The 17,374-nt window shown below is 35.6% G+C and overlaps 1 protein-coding gene across 1 annotated transcript in view; it reads left to right on the forward strand.

Annotated features, from left to right (window-relative positions):
• The window catches only part of Sdad1 (SDA1 domain containing 1), a 33,038-nt gene extending 20,663 nt beyond the window's left edge, over positions 1-12,375 (forward strand). Inside the window, exons 12-22 of the mRNA XM_047566536.1 lie at positions 27-84; positions 1,387-1,445; positions 2,024-2,100; positions 2,900-2,997; positions 3,121-3,197; positions 4,000-4,126; positions 5,686-5,780; positions 5,929-6,119; positions 6,225-6,309; positions 6,837-6,998; positions 11,063-12,375. Coding sequence (XP_047422492.1) covers positions 27-84; positions 1,387-1,445; positions 2,024-2,100; positions 2,900-2,997; positions 3,121-3,197; positions 4,000-4,126; positions 5,686-5,780; positions 5,929-6,119; positions 6,225-6,309; positions 6,837-6,998; positions 11,063-11,110 — 1,077 coding nt within the window. The 3' untranslated portion in view covers positions 11,111-12,375. The remainder of the gene's footprint in view (positions 1-26; positions 85-1,386; positions 1,446-2,023; positions 2,101-2,899; positions 2,998-3,120; positions 3,198-3,999; positions 4,127-5,685; positions 5,781-5,928; positions 6,120-6,224; positions 6,310-6,836; positions 6,999-11,062) is intronic.
• The last annotated feature ends 4,999 nt before the right edge of the window (positions 12,376-17,374 follow it).

The following is a 17,374-nucleotide window of genomic DNA, read 5'->3' on the forward strand; positions in this document are numbered from 1 at the left end:
ACTAAAGTCAGTGCTTCTCTCCACAGCTTTTTCTCTTCAACTTTTATCCCTTCGTGCAAAGGTTTCTGCAGCCCCACCAAAGAGGTAACCTGCCCACTTGCCACCGCTTGCCACATTCCCCTGGTGGTCTTAGCATTAGAATAGCTATCCAAACCTTTTTTTCTGGAATCATTAAAGACAGTGTTGGGCTGGGTGTGGTTGCACTGTCCTGTAACCCTTCCTGCTGTGGCAGGAGGATTGCAAGTTTGAGGCCAGCCTCAACAACTTAGACCCTGCCTCAAAATAATTTTTTTTTTTTTTTTAAGACGAGGGGGTGTAGATCAGAAGTATAATGCTCCTAGGTTCATTCTCCAGTACCACAGTCAATTACTTAATCAACCAATAAGACAGTGTTAGGAGTGGAATGTGTTCTGTAGCAGACAACAGAAGAGAAGCTCTTATGTTTTCTTTCTATTGTCTGCCATGGGTTAGTTGTTTTGCTCATCAATTGTAAGAAACAATTGTTTTTAAAACAACAGCAAATTTTGATTTCTCAAAGCAAATCTTTTTGAAATACAATAAATATTCATGTTGAGAATTCTAGAAAAGAAATTTACCACAGTAGCAGAATTTTATTTTAACTGTTCTCATTACTTTTATGTGCATTCTCAATTTAAAACAACATAAAAGCAGGTGAAGAGATGTTTGTCTTGTATTTGAATTTAAACCAAGATAGGAAGGAAACATTTATTGTGAGGCTCTAACATGAGCCAAAGCATTCTGCTTAGGGCTTCTCTTATATTATCTCATCTGGCCTTCACATCAATACCTCAAGGTGTAGAAAGAAGAAAAATGAAAAAGTCAGTTAGCAAGAAAATGGCAAGTCAGGATTTGCTTTACTCTTTCTTTAACCAAATGCCTTGTTCTTTATATATACTATACTGCCCCTTTGAAGAGAAAATTTATGTATTTGCATATATTTATTTATTCATTCAATAAGTATTTAGTGATTTCTTTGGTGGGCATTGCATTAGACACTAAGAATTTCACAATGACCAAAAAGTCCTTACCCTCATAGAGCTTATGTTCTAGAGAAAGATGAAGATAGTACTGTGTATATGGCAATGTAAAGATAAGTATTTTGAAGACAAAGGAAGCAGAGTAGGGACAACAGGAGTGCTGGGGCAAATTCTATTTTAGATGGTGTGGTCAGGAAAGACCTTTCAGCAAGGCATCAGTTGAGCAGGTAGCTGAAGGGAGCAAAGGAATGTGCTATGCAGATAGCTGGGGTTGGGTAGTCTAAGTGGAGTAAACAGCTGTTGCATAGGCAGGAATATGCTTGCTATGTTACTGTATAGTCTGAGAGGCAGAGTGATAACTGACCTTTCTCATCTCTTGTGTTTTCAGAAGTAACAAAGATCCTTCTGTTTGCTGCCCAGGCCTCTCATCACCTAGTACCTCCAGAGGTAAGAACTCTTAACCTGAATTTTGGATCTAGAACACACAGAGCAGTGCCCCTCTTAGAATCTTATTCCTTTTTAAGTGAGCAGAGGGGATAACTAACCCTTAAGGAGATATATAGAAGTTCAGTTATATAGTTTATAGAAAGTGAAATTTGTTTGTTTTTGTTTTTGACAAGTTAAGAATTCTACTTTAGTTTGATAACCAAATTTTATGATTAGGAGAGGTCAGCAATATCAATAAGTTTATAGGGATTATTTTTCAAAAGTGGTAATTTCTTTCTTTGATTAAAACAGCATTGGATTATCCTGTGTCAAAGCAGGTTTTTTTTTTTTTTTTTGCCCTATACTAAAATCTGATATTAAAAAGAGTGAAATTTATTCTAAAGGTTGAAGAAGACTCAACTCCAAAGTGGCATATTTTTATCTGTCTTTCTTTCTTAGTCTTGATTTCCTCCCACTCCCAACTGAAGGTCGAAGGCTATTTTTCCACTGTCAATGATCTGTTGTCCTTTCTTCCTCAGGTGTTTGTGTGGGTACAGATATTTCCCTTGTACTTATCTCTTCTTCTGTTCCCAACTCAGATCATTCAATCATTGCTCATGACCGTGGCCAACAATTTTGTTACTGACAAGAACTCTGGGGAAGTCATGACAGTAGGGTATGTAGAACGTGGTTGGGGACAGTAGGTATGTTTTCAGTGTACTAAATTTGCTTTAAGTTACTAAGTTGTATAATTTTAGCTGGCAGCATGGATGGCCTCTAGAAAAGCAGTTTAAAATAAGCTTTAGTCTTTGAGGAGGCTTGATGTTTTTATTTTATTGGTCAGAATTTTCATAAGGGAACCAGAGAAAATCTACTTTTTGAATCAGAAATTTGTTTTTTTACTAGTTTTACTTTTTGAATTGAATGATAATTTGGCTACCTCAGTATTTTTCTTTTATCTCCCATTCTGAATTTGTGTCTTATCCTGGAACAAGTGATTTATTATTGAATCACTCTTCAATTTTAGGGCAATTCAGTGGCCATTTTGATTAATTAAAAAACAATTAATGACTTTAAGTTCTGACCTAAGGATTGTCTAAGTCATATTCATAAGTAAGTGATATACTAAACGGTTACTTTGTATTTCCCTTGAGAAATGTTATTGGGGGAATAACCCTAAAGCCTTTCAGCCTTTCTTAATTTGGCCTAGCCCTTCTTTGCTTAGGGTTGGCAAGTAAATACTGCCCTGATTTAGTTGCCCAACATTGTGTTTCATTCTACTAGTAGCAGAAATGGTAGTGACTGTCTGGAATAAAAGCCCTCTCAGGCTACCCACTTACATTCTCTGCTGTACTGCAGTTGTAGAAACCTAAGCCGCATAAAACTCAACTTATATTCCTTTTTTTGAAAATTGTGTTAGCTTCAACCCCTAAAATTGCTCTTTTTATTATTTTTAATTCACTTTTCTTTTCTAGAATCAATGCTATCAAAGAGATAACAGCTCGATGTCCTCTTGCCATGACTGAAGAACTCCTCCAAGACCTGGCTCAATATAAGACACACAAAAATAAGAGTAAGTTGCATGTTATTCTCTATAGGCCAACAAGTACAGTGTGACTTGTTTTTGCCTCTTTGCTTCTTTACCTCTTAGCTTTCTTTTCTCCAGAATTTCTAATTCAAAGTATTATTTATTTAGATGTAATGATGTCTGCTAGAACTCTGATTCAGCTCTTCCGAACACTGAACCCTCAGATGTTGCAGAAGAAATTCCGGGTAGGTGAACCCTATTTATGTTGGTCTAGAGGTTCTGGTCTTTTGAATTTTATTACAATTTGAATTTTAGTATTTGTGATGCTTTTGTTTTGAGTACTAATGATGCACATGGTTTTATTTAAATTTCAAATACAATTGATTGAATACTATGATCTTAAATATTTTGTAGTTGGCATGTGTTCTTTAATGATGACTGTTTTATAAACTTATCAAGCTGTTTAAACTTAATGGTGTCAGTATTAAACAAGACTATTTTCTAGCCAGGTACTCCCTCTTTCAAGGGAGGAAGTGTGTTGTATATAAAGAAAGAGATGGTACTTTGGAGACCTAAAATATTTGAACAGTTATTATTATTATTATTATTATTATTTTGTACTGGGGATTGAACTGAAGGGCACTCAACCACTGAGCCACATCCCCAATCCTATTTTGTTTTTATTTAGAGACAGGGTCTCACTGAGTTGCTTAGCATTTTGCTTTTGCTGAGGCTGGCTTTTGATCCTCTTGCCTCAGCCTCCTGAGCTACTGGGATTACAGGTGTGTGCCGCCACATCCAGCACACCCAGTTATTCTTCAATAACTGCCAATTTCTTGATTTGGATTAGAAGTAAGTGAGAAAATAGTGGACAGCATTCTGGCTCAGTATTTACTTTGACCTGAGAAATAGGCAGATTGTTTTGTCATTTGATTATCTCCATTTTCTATAGTGTTCCCATCTAAGTTCATAATCTTGGAGAATACCTTTCATGATTAATGTTTTACAATATGAACACTTTATTAAAAACAATTTCTTCTCCTTTAGGGTAAACCTACTGAAGCCTCTGTTGAAGCAAGGGTACCAGAATATGGCGAATTGGATGCTAAAGATTACATTCCAGGAGCAGAGGTTCTAGAAATTGAGAAAGAAGAGAAAATTGAAAATGATGAAGGTTCATTTTTCTTTCTTTCTTTCCTTGTTGGTACTGGGGAGATTGAACCCATCGAACCCAGGGTCTTTTGTCGTTGTGTTTTGTTTTTAATTATTTTAACATTTAATCATTATAAATATGTTCATTGCAGCTTAATAGGTTAGATAACAATTATATACAAATAGAATTTTAGGTATAAAATCCCAACTGGTTACATTTAAATCACTGTTCTGAAGAAAACAAATTAGATGTCTTCCAGTCCTTTAACTTCACCTTCCTTTAAATTATATTTTAAAAAATTGACATCTGATTTTTTTTTTTTTTCAATTTACAGAGAAGTGTTATCACATTTCATCACTCAGGAACGTAGGGCCTTATGCATGCTAGTCAAGTGCACTATCACTAGGCTAAAGTTCATTTTTATTTCACCATTATTCAGGGGAAAAACCACATAGCAAGATAGGAAACTAGAGAGAGAACTGGAGACATTATCATGTGAGTGGTTGTGTATATACCAGAACAAAAAGTAACACTACCTTACAGATCATGGGGAGCCACTTTATTGAGATGTCTACAAGGTTATTTCATGCCCAGAATCTTCTACTACAGTTCTCTGAATAACTGCAACTAGTTTCTCATACATGCATAAATATATTTAGATGAGTTAGATATTTGCTATGTGCCCAAGTTAAATGTACAAGTGCCATTTTATTATTATTATTATTATTATTATTATTATTATTATTATGTGCTTTATTGTCTGTCATCTTTACTAGATCATGAACTTTATTAGGGCAGGGATTAAATCTCTTTTGTTTATCACTGAATCATTAACCAATCACAGCATAATATCTGCACAGTTCCCCTAAGATCTACTTAGTGAATGATTGGGGAACTTCCATCAAATCACATTGTTCACAGATAAACAGTTACATAATGTAAGACATATGAGGTCAGAATTTTTTTGTTGTTGTTCTAATTAGTTATATATGATAGTAGAATGCACTTTAACACATCATACATAAATGGAGTGTAACTTCTCATTCTTCTAGTTGTACATGATGTAGAATCACACCAGTCGTGTAGTCATATATGCACATAGAGTAATAATGTCCTATTCTTTCTACTGTCCTGCCTACCCCCAAACCACCTCCCGTCTGCCTAATCCAGAGTAATTCTATTCTTCCCACAAGTGCCATTTTGATGGTCACAGTTGGTTCTGTAAAAAAGAACATGCACTCTGAAGTCAATCATGGTTTTTGTGATTTCAATGTAGGCTGCATTTTCTGGCTATGTGATTTAACTGTGGGGGAGTGATCCTTTTCTGCCAAGCTGTGAGGGGTAAAGAGAGTTATAAGGTTTTGACTTATAATAGATACATGGTCAGTGCTTAGTTCTTACTCCTTAAATTAACTAAGTTGAGCTGGTTTATTTAACAATAAACGTTGCTCAATTCTTTGTCAGTGGAATATCTATTTAAGGTTCATTACCTTATTTTTCCATTGTGTAATTCATCTCAAGTTATTGTGAATACTCAACATAAAGTGGTAGTTACATCAGTGATCTCTTTCTCCACACAGATGGATGGGAAAGTACCAGTCTTAGTGAGGGGGAGGATGCTGATGGTGAATGGGTTGATGTGCACCACTCTTCTGATGAAGAACAGCAAGAAATTGTGAGTTGTAGTTTCCTCTTACAAGTGCATCACTCTGATTGTTATTAAGATACGGTTTTTGCTGGACCTTGTAGGGAGGCTAACATTTGAATGACTGAGTTCTCACTTGAGCTGGTAGTGATGTAAGTTTTGTTTGTGTACTATTAAGTCCAAGAAGCTGAACAGCATGCCCATGGAGGAGCGGAAAGCCAAAGCTGCAGCCATCAGCACTAGTCGAGTTTTAACTCAGGAAGACTTCCAGAAAATCCGCATGGCCCAAATGAGGAAAGAACTTGATGCTGCCCCTGGGAAAGCCCAAAAAAGAAAATACATTGAAATAGACAGTGATGAGGAGTCCAGGTAAAATGCATTTTCACCAGGTCTTCAGTCAGCTTGTGTGGTAATGAAAGCAACCAGGAAAGGCATTGCACCCTTATTTCATATTTCATTTTTCCCTCACCTCAGGGGTGAATTACTTTCTCTTCGGGACATTGAACGCCTGCATAAAAAGCCAAAGTCTGACAAGGAGACAAGACTAGCAACTGCTATGGTGAGTGATACATTACTGTTCCTTATTCTTTAAATAGAAAGCAAATAAAATGAAATATAATCTGGATTTTATACAGCCATAGAATGGCAGTTTTTAACATGTCTTAAATAAAGGTATAATTAATAGAATAAAATGCACAAATAATAGATGTTGTATTAGATGAGTTTTGATTGCTGTACATAACCATGTAATTGTGTTCATGGTATTTGGAGACTCACCTCCATCATGAATGCTTTTATCTGTTTAAAAAAAAAAAAAAAAAAGCTTACTTAGTTCCCTTTCTGGGAACCTCTCTGATCTCACCAGGCTGAATTATGACTTTTCCTTCCACCGAGCTTCCCTTACTCCATTATAATACTCCATACTATTGCTCACTGGGACTGAGCCCTAGGGAACAAGGACTGTGTTCTGTCTATGCTGTGTTCTTGGTGTCTGATAGAGTGCCTGGCAGAGAGGAGACATTTACTTAGATTAGATATCTTCTAAAGTGTGTTATTTCACAACTATCAATCTTTTTGTGCTGATAGGCTGGAAAGACAGATCGAAAGGAATTTGTGAGGAAGAAAACCAAAATTAATCCATTTTCTAGTTCCACAAATAAAGAGAAGAAAAAACAGAAGAACTTTATGATGATGCGGTATAGCCAGAATGTCCGGTCAAAAAACAAGCGTTCCTTCCGAGAAAAGCAGGTGAGTTCAACTTGAAGCCTGGGTGGCTAGAACAGTACTACAGTTTGAGCCCACTTATATTTGAGATGAGTTGTGCCTTCTGAAGACTACTACTATGTGTACCTTGATGTTAATGGGCTCTGTTGGAAAATACTGAGAAGTGAGAGGCAGTCAGGGCACTGAAAGCCTGAACCTGACTTCGTTGGGACTCAACTCTGACCGGTAGGGTAGGGACTGTGTGTCCATTTTATTTCTTTTTCAGTAAAGGGGTACAGCCAGGTGGAGTGATGCACACCTCTAATCCTAGAGACTTAGGAGGCTGAGGCAGGAGGATCACAAGTTCTAGGCCAGCCTTGGCAAGTTAAGGAGATACTGTCTCAAAATAAAAAGGGCTAGGGTTATGGCTCAATGGTAGAGGGTCTCAGGGTTCAGTTCCCAGTACCACATGCTAAAATTCTTTGTCATTTGATCTGTGAAATATACTATTGAAATTCGTTGATATCAGCAATTGTATGCCTAGAAGTTTTAAAAAGGAGTAAATGTGTGTGGTAATACATCATAAACAGTTTCAGGAAACAGTTCAAAACAAACTTCTATTTTGATATGACCCTTCCTATATATCCATACCTTTTTGTTTACGGGCCTTTAGGTTCTCATTTTATTTATTTGTGGCCTTTGAATGGTAATACTGTGCTGCATAGGTGGCTTGCTTATTTCAGTAATTCATTGTAGTAAAATAAATTTAAGCTTTTGTATCTTCCCCTCCTGGGAAGAGCATATCAGAGCATATTTAAGCTTCATTTTGAAGAATCTCCAGGAAACCAGGTATATTCTAAAATAGTTCCCATTCTTTGTGTTCCTAAGTAGATTACCAAGGATGAGCCTGCCGGGTCTGAATATAACAGCTGTCCTCTAGGGTAGCACTGTGTCTATGTGGGTGCCAAATCAGGGTTACCTGAATTAAGTACTGTTTAAATTCTCCCTATCTGTTTTTTTAATTCTCCCTATCTGTGACTAATACATCATGTAAGTAGTAAAGTGATGGCATTTTTAATAAAGACTGAAGTACTTTCAATTTTGCCACATAGTTGAATAGACTTAAGTTCATTATTCTACCTTTCATTGGCCCTTAATAACTATTTTAGGATTGAGGAAACAGTAATCACCCAGTTGGTGGGCCTTGCTTCATTATGTGACCTGGCTACATTTGAGCTACATGTGTCCCCTATGCCCTACTTGCTCTTTTGTTTTGTTTTGTTTTGTTTTTTGATTTTTTTGTTACCAGGGATTGAACCCAAGCATTTAACCACTGAGGCAAATCCCCAGGCCTTTTAAATTTTTTTTTTTTTTTTTTTGAGACAAGGTCTCACTAAGCTGCTTAGGGCCTCACCAAGTTGCTAAGGCTGGCTTTGAACTTTTGATCCTCCTGCCTCAGCCTCCCAAATTGCTGGGATTACAGGTGTGCACCACCACACCTGGCTCCTTCCTGTTTTTTAGCAAGACTTTTTTGGCATGTAGAGAAACCCTGTCTTGTTCCTTGTCAGCACCTCATAGAACTCTCAAAGAGTAAAGAACTTTTTATTTAAGAGTAAATTTAGAGTTCATTGGACATAAACCTTGACTCAAAAATGTTATTTCTTTTAAGGTCTCTTTATTATAAAAGTATGGGTTTTGGATTTTCTCTATTTTCTCCTTTACTTTAGAACATATTTGTTCAATAGAAATATAATATAAACCATATATATGATTTATATATTTTATATATATATATATATATATAGTAGATGGACACAATATCTTTATTTTATTTATTTATTTTTAATGTGGTGCTGAGGATCAAACCCAGTGCCTCACTTGTGCTAGGCAAGCACATTCCACTGAGCTACAACCCCAATCCCACATATGTGATTTTTAGGCCTCGAGTTGCTTTTTTTTTTTTTGTGGTGCTGGGGATTAAACCCAGGGCCTTGTGCTTGCGAAGCAAGCACTCTACCAACTGAGCAATCTCCCCAGCCCCATATATGTGATTTTTAAAGAAAAAAGAAATGAAGTTAATTTTAATAATATATCTTTTATAACAGTATATTAAAATAGTATTCTAATGTAACCAATATAAAATTATTAATGAGATATTTTACATTCTTATATTTGAACTAATTGAAATCCAGCATCTCTTTTACATTACAGCACATCTCAATTCGAGATACTGATCTTCTTTGTATTGTTCCAGTCTTAGTAGGTGTACTGCTAAGTAAACACAATCCGTGTTTCAAATGCTCAATAGTCTCATGTAGTTCGTGGCTACCATAATGAACAGCTCTACTATACAGCAGCCCTAAACTGTCCCATGATCCCATGCACCCTGTGGAAAGGAACATCACATCACATTTTCCTTTGCCCCTCTGTGGTATTTTGCTGTCTGAAATAAAAGGCTGTTTTGTGGCTAGAATATGTACCTGAAGTCTTACTGTAAATTTTTAGAATAAATAAAATGATCTCAGATGAGAGTAGAAGAGGAAAGTAAAGCATATGATAGAGAAAGAGAAGAGGCTCTTTTAGGGAGATAAATGAAAAGGAGAGAGGAGGCTGTACCTGGTCCTTGTGTTCACTTGGTGATATTGAAGGGGAAAGGGACCTGTGAGAGTCACCTATGCTATTATATAGTTTAATGAGCAAAATTAAATCTATGCAATCAATATCAGCTTAAGCATACAGTTTTTGCAATTTGGATTTAACAATTCCAGAAGTTTCCATTAACTTATTTAATCATTATAGAACATGAGCAGACACAGTAAGTGAACTATGCAGATAGAAAATAAGACACAGATAAATGTGGAGAAATGCCTTCTTTGCAAGGCATTGTGGAACACACCTATAGTCCCAGTGCCTTTGAAGGCTTAGGCAGGAGGATCTCAAGTTTGAGGCCAGCCTAGGCAACAAATAATAGTCTCAGAATATAAAATAAAAAGGGCTGGGTTTATAACTCAGTGGTAGGACACCCTTGGATTCAGTCTTAAGTACCAAAAAAAAAAAAAAAGAAATACTTCTCTTCGGCCAAATTAGATTAACATGAACTTGCCATTGTTTTTCCCCTCTTAAGTTAATACTATCTATTTTCCCTATCTGCAAAAATACAAAGACGTACCAAAGCCCACGTATAAGCTAAAGACAAGGAGTCAATAACTTAAATCATAAAATCCAAAAAGGTTGAACATTTAGATAAATTAACAGTTTTCATCCCAAAAATGTTTTTTAACAAATCAATCAATCATTCCTTATTAAAATTCAAAATCTAGAGACTTTTATAGTTTGTAAGACAGAGAGGAGTGCTTAGGAATTAATGGAATGGTTTTCACCACATACTTAAGATGTGTATATTGGCCTTGGTTAGCCTTTTTTAAAAAATTGGATTCTTGATAATCTGTAATATTCTGGGTTTTTTGTTTCATTTTGTTTTTGTTTGTTGTTTGTGTGTTTATTTTTGAGGAAGATAATAATCTTTAAATGGTCCATATATTTAATGGATCTTGGAAAGGTCACCAGTATTCCTAGCACTCAGGAAATTGAGGTAGGAGGAGGGCTTGAATCCAGGAGATTTCCTGGGCAACACAGCAAGACCCCTTGTCAAAAAATTCAAAAAAGGAAAAAATGCATAAGTGGTCCATATGTACCCATGTTTAAATCATATAAATGATTTATAAAGGATGATTGTAAAAAAAGATCTGCTTTTCTATTTAATTTAGACAGTATGTCCTACCCACAGCTCCCAAATATTAAGAGCTCTGTAGGTCAGAGTGGTACTGAGCCTTATCCCCAGAGACCGGTGATGTGCTAGTCTTGACATTCTACCCCTGCTCTAGTTTTGGGAATGGTTTCCCTGAGTTGGGAATAGTATTTAAGAGCATTGCATGTTTCCCAGCAGTGTGGAAACCCCCATCCTGGACACAGATCTGTTAGGAATATTTCACTATTTGTAGTTTTTCAGGATGATTTTTGACTTAGTGATTCTTTTTTTGTAAATTTCCTTATAACGAAATTAGCATAATGGGATATTCAAAATGATCATGTTTTTTCTTATCTTCCAGCTGGCGCTACGAGATGCACTTTTGAAAAAGAGGAAAAGGATGAAGTAACTTTTGCCAAGTTTGTGTCATTACTATGAAAACTAGTAAATCAAGAATGTTTGCTTACATTAAAAAGTCCAGAAGCACTATATTGTAACAACCATGGTAAACTTGGTAGCAGTTTGGTGTTTTTAATTTGAAGATGGGTAATGGTGGGAACGTTTAAAATGTAAATAGTGATATTATAAATCATTTTCATTTAAACATTCATGCAAAGAAAAATATTGAGTACCTAATAAGTGTCATTGTAGATTTAAAATTAAATGAGCCACAGCCAATTCTCAACTTGTGGGGGTAAGGGAGGCAAGTGTTACATGTGTGTTTACAGTGCATTGTAAATAGTTCTCTTGCAGAGATAGGTTCATGTTTCTGTGGGGTCCCTGAGCCTTATGGACTACTTCTGCAAGAATGGGAGTTATATATTCTCTTAAAACAGGACGATGTTACAAGAGTAAGAGGTTCTTACTTGTAAATAGGCTTACCTGCTGAAAACAGGTCCCTGCTGTACAGACTTTGGGTAGACAATTTACCTCTGTTAGTCTATCCAAAAGATTTCAATATTTTTTTTAATGCTATATAAAGGATTTTTCTTCAGACCTCATTTTTTTAAATTGCCTGAAGTATAATAATAATTTTGAAATGTCTTTGGTTCATCATTGATCTGTCTGCTCTTCATGTTGGTTTCCTCAGCCTCCTTGGACTCTGTCATATTTTCAACTCATTGTTTGCCTTGTCCTCATTAAAAGGTTTCTAATATCAAATAGGTACTCTTGTGTATGTGCAGTGGCATATGTTGTTTACCAGTCACACTTAAGTGAATTTCAGGGGACAGTCTGTTTGCATTTAGAAATAGTTTGGTGCCATTTGCCTTAGGTTTTTTAGCTGATCTTGTGGTAGATGAGAAAATTGTTATATGTTACTTCAAATTCGAGTAAAGGCAATTTTCTGCCCAGCATTAGAAATCACTTTTGATTTCTTAAAATCACTTTTCTTGTTCCCTTTGCAGTTTTTGTTCATCTTCTGAATTCAGTTTCAGTTTTATATGAATGAAACTTTGTGACTTCACCCAAGATGCTCCAGATCACTGTTAAGCAATTAGTGGAATGGAAGAGTCAACTCCCAGCAACTTGATTGCTTCATGGGAAGTATCCAATACAAATGTGTTTATTCAGACCCTTTTTATTTATTTATTTTTTATTTATTTATTTTTTCCTTGGGGTACTGGGAATTGAACACTTGCTAAGGCAAACAAGCACTCTTCCACTGAACTATATCCTCAGCCCTTTTAAAAATTTATTTTGAGACAGGGTTTCATTTCCTAGTCTGACCTTGAACCTGTGATCCTCCTGCCACAGCCTCCTAAGTTCCTGGGATTGTAGGTGTGCGCCACTGTGCCCAGCTTCAAACCCTTTTCTTTTGCATTTTCCAATGGAGTATCTCCTCATGTGTCTGGAGCCAGAAGCAAATAAAATTCAAAATAGCATAGTAGATGGTGTCTACGACTTGCTGTGTGTTTTATGATGGTGCCTAGAAGTTTCATCTTTCCCTTTTATTTCCACACTCTACTTAGATACCAAGATTCCAAAGTCCTTTGTGCTCTGACTTCAATTCTGCTATGGCCTCACCCTGATCTTAACTAGCCTGAGGCTTATATGCAAGACAAAGATCCCTGGCTTTTAAAGATATATTCTTCTTAATTGTTTATTTCTTTAATCCCACAGTCTTTTATTTCTGATTCCTTTTATTAATTTATCAGTTTTCTCTTGAGAAATTTTCTGTTTACTGCCAATTTGAAGATCAAATTCTCACAAATTGGATGCAGCCAGCAAAGGTCAAGTGACCTTGCCAGGTGATTTTAATCTTGAAGAAGTCATCAGTGTTTAAACTTTTCAGTCTCAAATTTTTGTCAGCAGTGAGAATGCGTCCATTCAGGGATGCACTCACATTGTCCAAGCTCATAATATATATAAGTAGTATGTAAATCTGGAATGCTGACATGTTACCTATGTGATCTTACTAAGTTCCACTAGTAAATAAGCTCCACCTGAGGCAGAGATTTTTATCTCTTCTCTGCTGTATCCCCCATGCTAGTTCAGTGTCTAATATGGTATAGAGGGACTGGGAAAATGTTCAAATATATAATTTAATCTGTCAGTTTCTTTTCTGTATGTATACCACCTACCTCACTGACTCTTGAGAATTTTGAAAAATAATGTTTATAAGCACTTACCATGTTATCTGCCACAATTTTAGTAAATTCCTCATCAAAGATTAGGTGTCTGTTACATTGTTTTTTGCTTAATTTACTTAAACAGCAATTACATTTGCTACAAATATTTCATCCCTCAAGCCCAATTTTTCGGGTAGTTATAAAAATGTATGTTGAATGCCCACTATATGCACAGTACTCTGCTAGATGCCATTTGGTTTGCAAACAGTATTTGTCCCATATAGAAACATTCAGTACAATGAAGGAAATATATTCACAAAATGACTATAATACAAGACAGCTTATAAAAAGTTATCAAAAAGGTAACAGTCACACAAAAATTATGTGAGGTGATGATATATTAGCCATCTTGATTCAGTCATTTCTTAATAGATACCTATATTAAAACATCACATTGTCATAAATATAATTTTGTCAATTAAAAAAGTACAGCATAGGGCTGTGGTTGTACCTCAGTGATAGAGCACTTGCCTCACGCGTGTGAGGCACTGGGTTTGATCCTCAGCACTACATAAAATAAATAAATAAAATAAAGGTATTGTGTCCATCTACAACTAAATATATGTGTGTGTGTGTGTGTGTGTGTGTGTGTGTATATATATATATATATATATATATAAATACAGTATAGGGGGGATCCTAAGGAAAGGGACAGTTCAACTGGCAGGAGGGTCAAATGCCAGTGTGCTAATAAACTGAAGCTCATGATGGACAGGGCAACAGTAGGAAGACATTCCCAAATCATACAAGAAAAGTTGTAATAAAAGTTGATATAATTTTAGTATAATTTTTAAAAGGTTATGGTTATGTAAATTTTAATTTTTTCATATTCTAGTTCCTTGAAATTTTTTATGTAGGATATTACATTGCAATTGTTTAACTAAAATGTTCAGTCATTCAGAGTATTCTGTTCTTGATGTTATTTTAAATGACATGTTTAAACTGTATGTAGATAATAGTTCTTTCAAGTGACATCTTTTATTTATTGCTTACATAGTTTTGGGATATACTTTCAGCGATTTAAGAAAGATCTTGAATATGATTAATAAGAGGGCTGGGTTTATAGCTCAGTGGTAGAGTGCTTGCCTAGCATGTGTGAGACACTGGGTTGATCCTCAGCACCACATAAAAAAATAAAGGTATTGTGTCCTCTATAACTTAAAAAAAAGAAGAAGAAAGAAAGAAAAAGAAGAAGATGGGGCAATGACTTAGAGCTTTTTCTTTTACAAGGTCAAAGCTTTGGAAATAACTTTAACTAGTGTAGTCTTTGGTCTGCACTAGAATTAAAAGGCAAGCAAAAAGTAGCACAGCTAATGCTATATTATTTTAAAAGCATAAACTTGTATAGGGCACTTTTTTTGTCGTAGCCTTATTTCCTTTTGCAGATTCTACTTTCATGTTTTGTCAGTCTGATCTCAGTACAGAAATGGTTAAGTAAACATGTATCCACTTGATGGGATATTATATAGTCATTAATTGTTTTCAATAGGAAATACATATGATAACAAAAAGCATAGTATAGTATAATCTAGTTGTATAAGTAAGAAAATGGAAAATAAGGGCTGGGGTTGTGGCTCAGTGGTAGATCACTTGCCTAGTACGTGTGAGGCATTGGGTTTGATTCTCAGCACCACATGTAAGTAAATAAATGTCCATCGACAACTAAATTATATACATATATTGTATATATTTTAATATATGGAAATACATACATGAAAAATAAAAAAAGCCGTAGAGAAAATATGCCAAATATAAATATAGTTTTCTTTAGTGTTTGGAGCATCTATGTTATTATGTAAGAGGCAAAATAAACCAAATAAACTTTCTCTTACCTTTTTATTACTCTCTTGCCTCAGTTTAGTTGGTGGGGGCTATAGTCATCCTTCATTTGGGACCCTCTGGTTCTACCCAGCAATGCCTGATGTTAGCAAAAGTACTATTAGTACAATTTTGGGGGGGAAAGTATGTACCAGGAACCTAAAAAATAGTCATAACCTTTGACTGAAATCCACTTCTGAGAGTCTAGTCTAAGCAAATGATCCAAAATATAGCTGTGTCTATGACTGTTGCACTTCAAGAAAAAATATGCATTTTAAAATATCCTAACAAAGTAAAATTTGTCTCACCAAGTATGGAGATGGACTGTTGATTCTCTGGGTTCAGATTCTCTGTGATGACAACAGATCTTGGGCTCCTTTTTGGCTTTGTCATTCTTAGTGTGTTGAAGCTGGACCATGTTGAATGCTGGCTTCGTGGCTGTATAACTGTGCAACACACTCATTTTCTATACCTCAGTTTCATCTGTAAAATGGAGAAAATGCTGATACCTTGCCTTCTGTATTTAAGGCAGCAAGAAGAGACCAAAGTGACATTGCCATATCTATCCCTCTTCTAAGAAAACAAGAGCTTTCATAGAATTCTTCCAACAGCCTTCCTTTAAATTTCATTAACCAGAAATGGGTTAAATAGCCCCTTACCAACAAGAGAAACAAGAAAGCAGAAAATGGAATGTTGACCTCTCAGAGGACATAATCATCCTAGTTGTTAGCAAGGAAGGAAGTAGGAGGGAATTTGGATAGATTAATTACAGTGTCTACCACAAACTATCTTTAGGTAAATACTCACTATAATATGATTTTCAATGGCAAGAATAGGTGTAGAAAAAGATCTAAAATATGAGCATACTTAAGCAACTTGGGATATAGTTAGTAGGTGAGATATTCAACCATTAAACTATCACTTTGATAAGTTACTGATAAGATATAAACACTACAGTAGTGTAAAATATGCTGTCCTATTTTTTCAAAAACAGTGTAAGCTGATATAAAGTGATTTTAAGACTTTTTAAAATCATTTTTAGAAATCTTTTTAAAAAAAATTGGTAGTTGTAGATGGACAGAATGCCTTTATTTATTATGTTTTTATTTTTATTTTTTGGCATGGGCAGGGTACTGGGATTAAACTCAGGGAAACGTGATCACTGAGCCACATCCCCAGCCCTATTTGGTATTTATTTAGAGACAGAGTCTCACTGAGTTGCCTTAGTGCCTGACTTTTCTGAGGCTGGCTTTGAATTCTCGATTCTCCTGCCTCAGCCTCCCGAGCTGCTGGGATTACCACCACTGTGGGATTACCATGCCACGGTACGGCTATTTGTTTCTTTTATATGGTGTTAAGGATTGAACCCAGTGCCCACACATGCTAGCAAGCACTCTGCCACTGATCTACAGCCCCAACCCTTTTTTTAATCTTTGGTATTGAGCTGTATTTAAACTTTTACAGCTCTAGATGACAGTGTAACATAGTTGTCGTTGCCTGCACATTCACAAACTTGATCTAAAGTCTTCAGTTGACATCTGTTAAGATCAAGCAAAAGCCAGCATCAGAAGTATACAGTACTGTTAAGTACACAAGCTCAGTGAATTTTCATAAGCAGAATACATCCTAGTATTCAGCACTAGATCAAGAAACAGAACATTACCAACACCTTACAAGACCCTTTTTGAGTGGAGAACTCTGAATACTGTAGATCACCAAGATTCATAATGGCACAGAGGAGTGGTATGGTCTGGAAAATGGGCATCTATGATGCCAGGCAAATGGCAACTCCAAAGATACTTACACAATACATGATTTCATTTTTTAAAAACGTGCAAGAGTAGGTGTATGATTTTTATATCTGTAACTTAGGACATAGGAAACCTTATTGAATACGTACACATTTTAAAATTCTGGTAGAGTATTTGTCACTAAGTGGAGTTTTTCTTGAGGTACATAAAATAATGGTGTTTCTAAAACTCAAATATGTAGTTGCTACATTTAAGCAGTGGAATATAACTGATAAGGTTTTCTTTTCTCTACATTTTAAACATTTTATGATATTATTTATAAAATATTTGTACTAAGCATTTAGAAAAATCTAAAATACTTCCAGTTCTATCTTATTAAGATCAATTGGCTATACCTTCTAGTCCTAATATCTACATTAACATCAGAGTTGCTTTAAAGGAAATTAGGCCAAGGAAGAAAAGAAAATCATGGAC

This window comes from Sciurus carolinensis, chromosome 10 (assembly GCF_902686445.1).
Source record: "Sciurus carolinensis chromosome 10, mSciCar1.2, whole genome shotgun sequence".
NCBI lineage: Eukaryota > Metazoa > Chordata > Mammalia > Rodentia > Sciuridae > Sciurus > Sciurus carolinensis.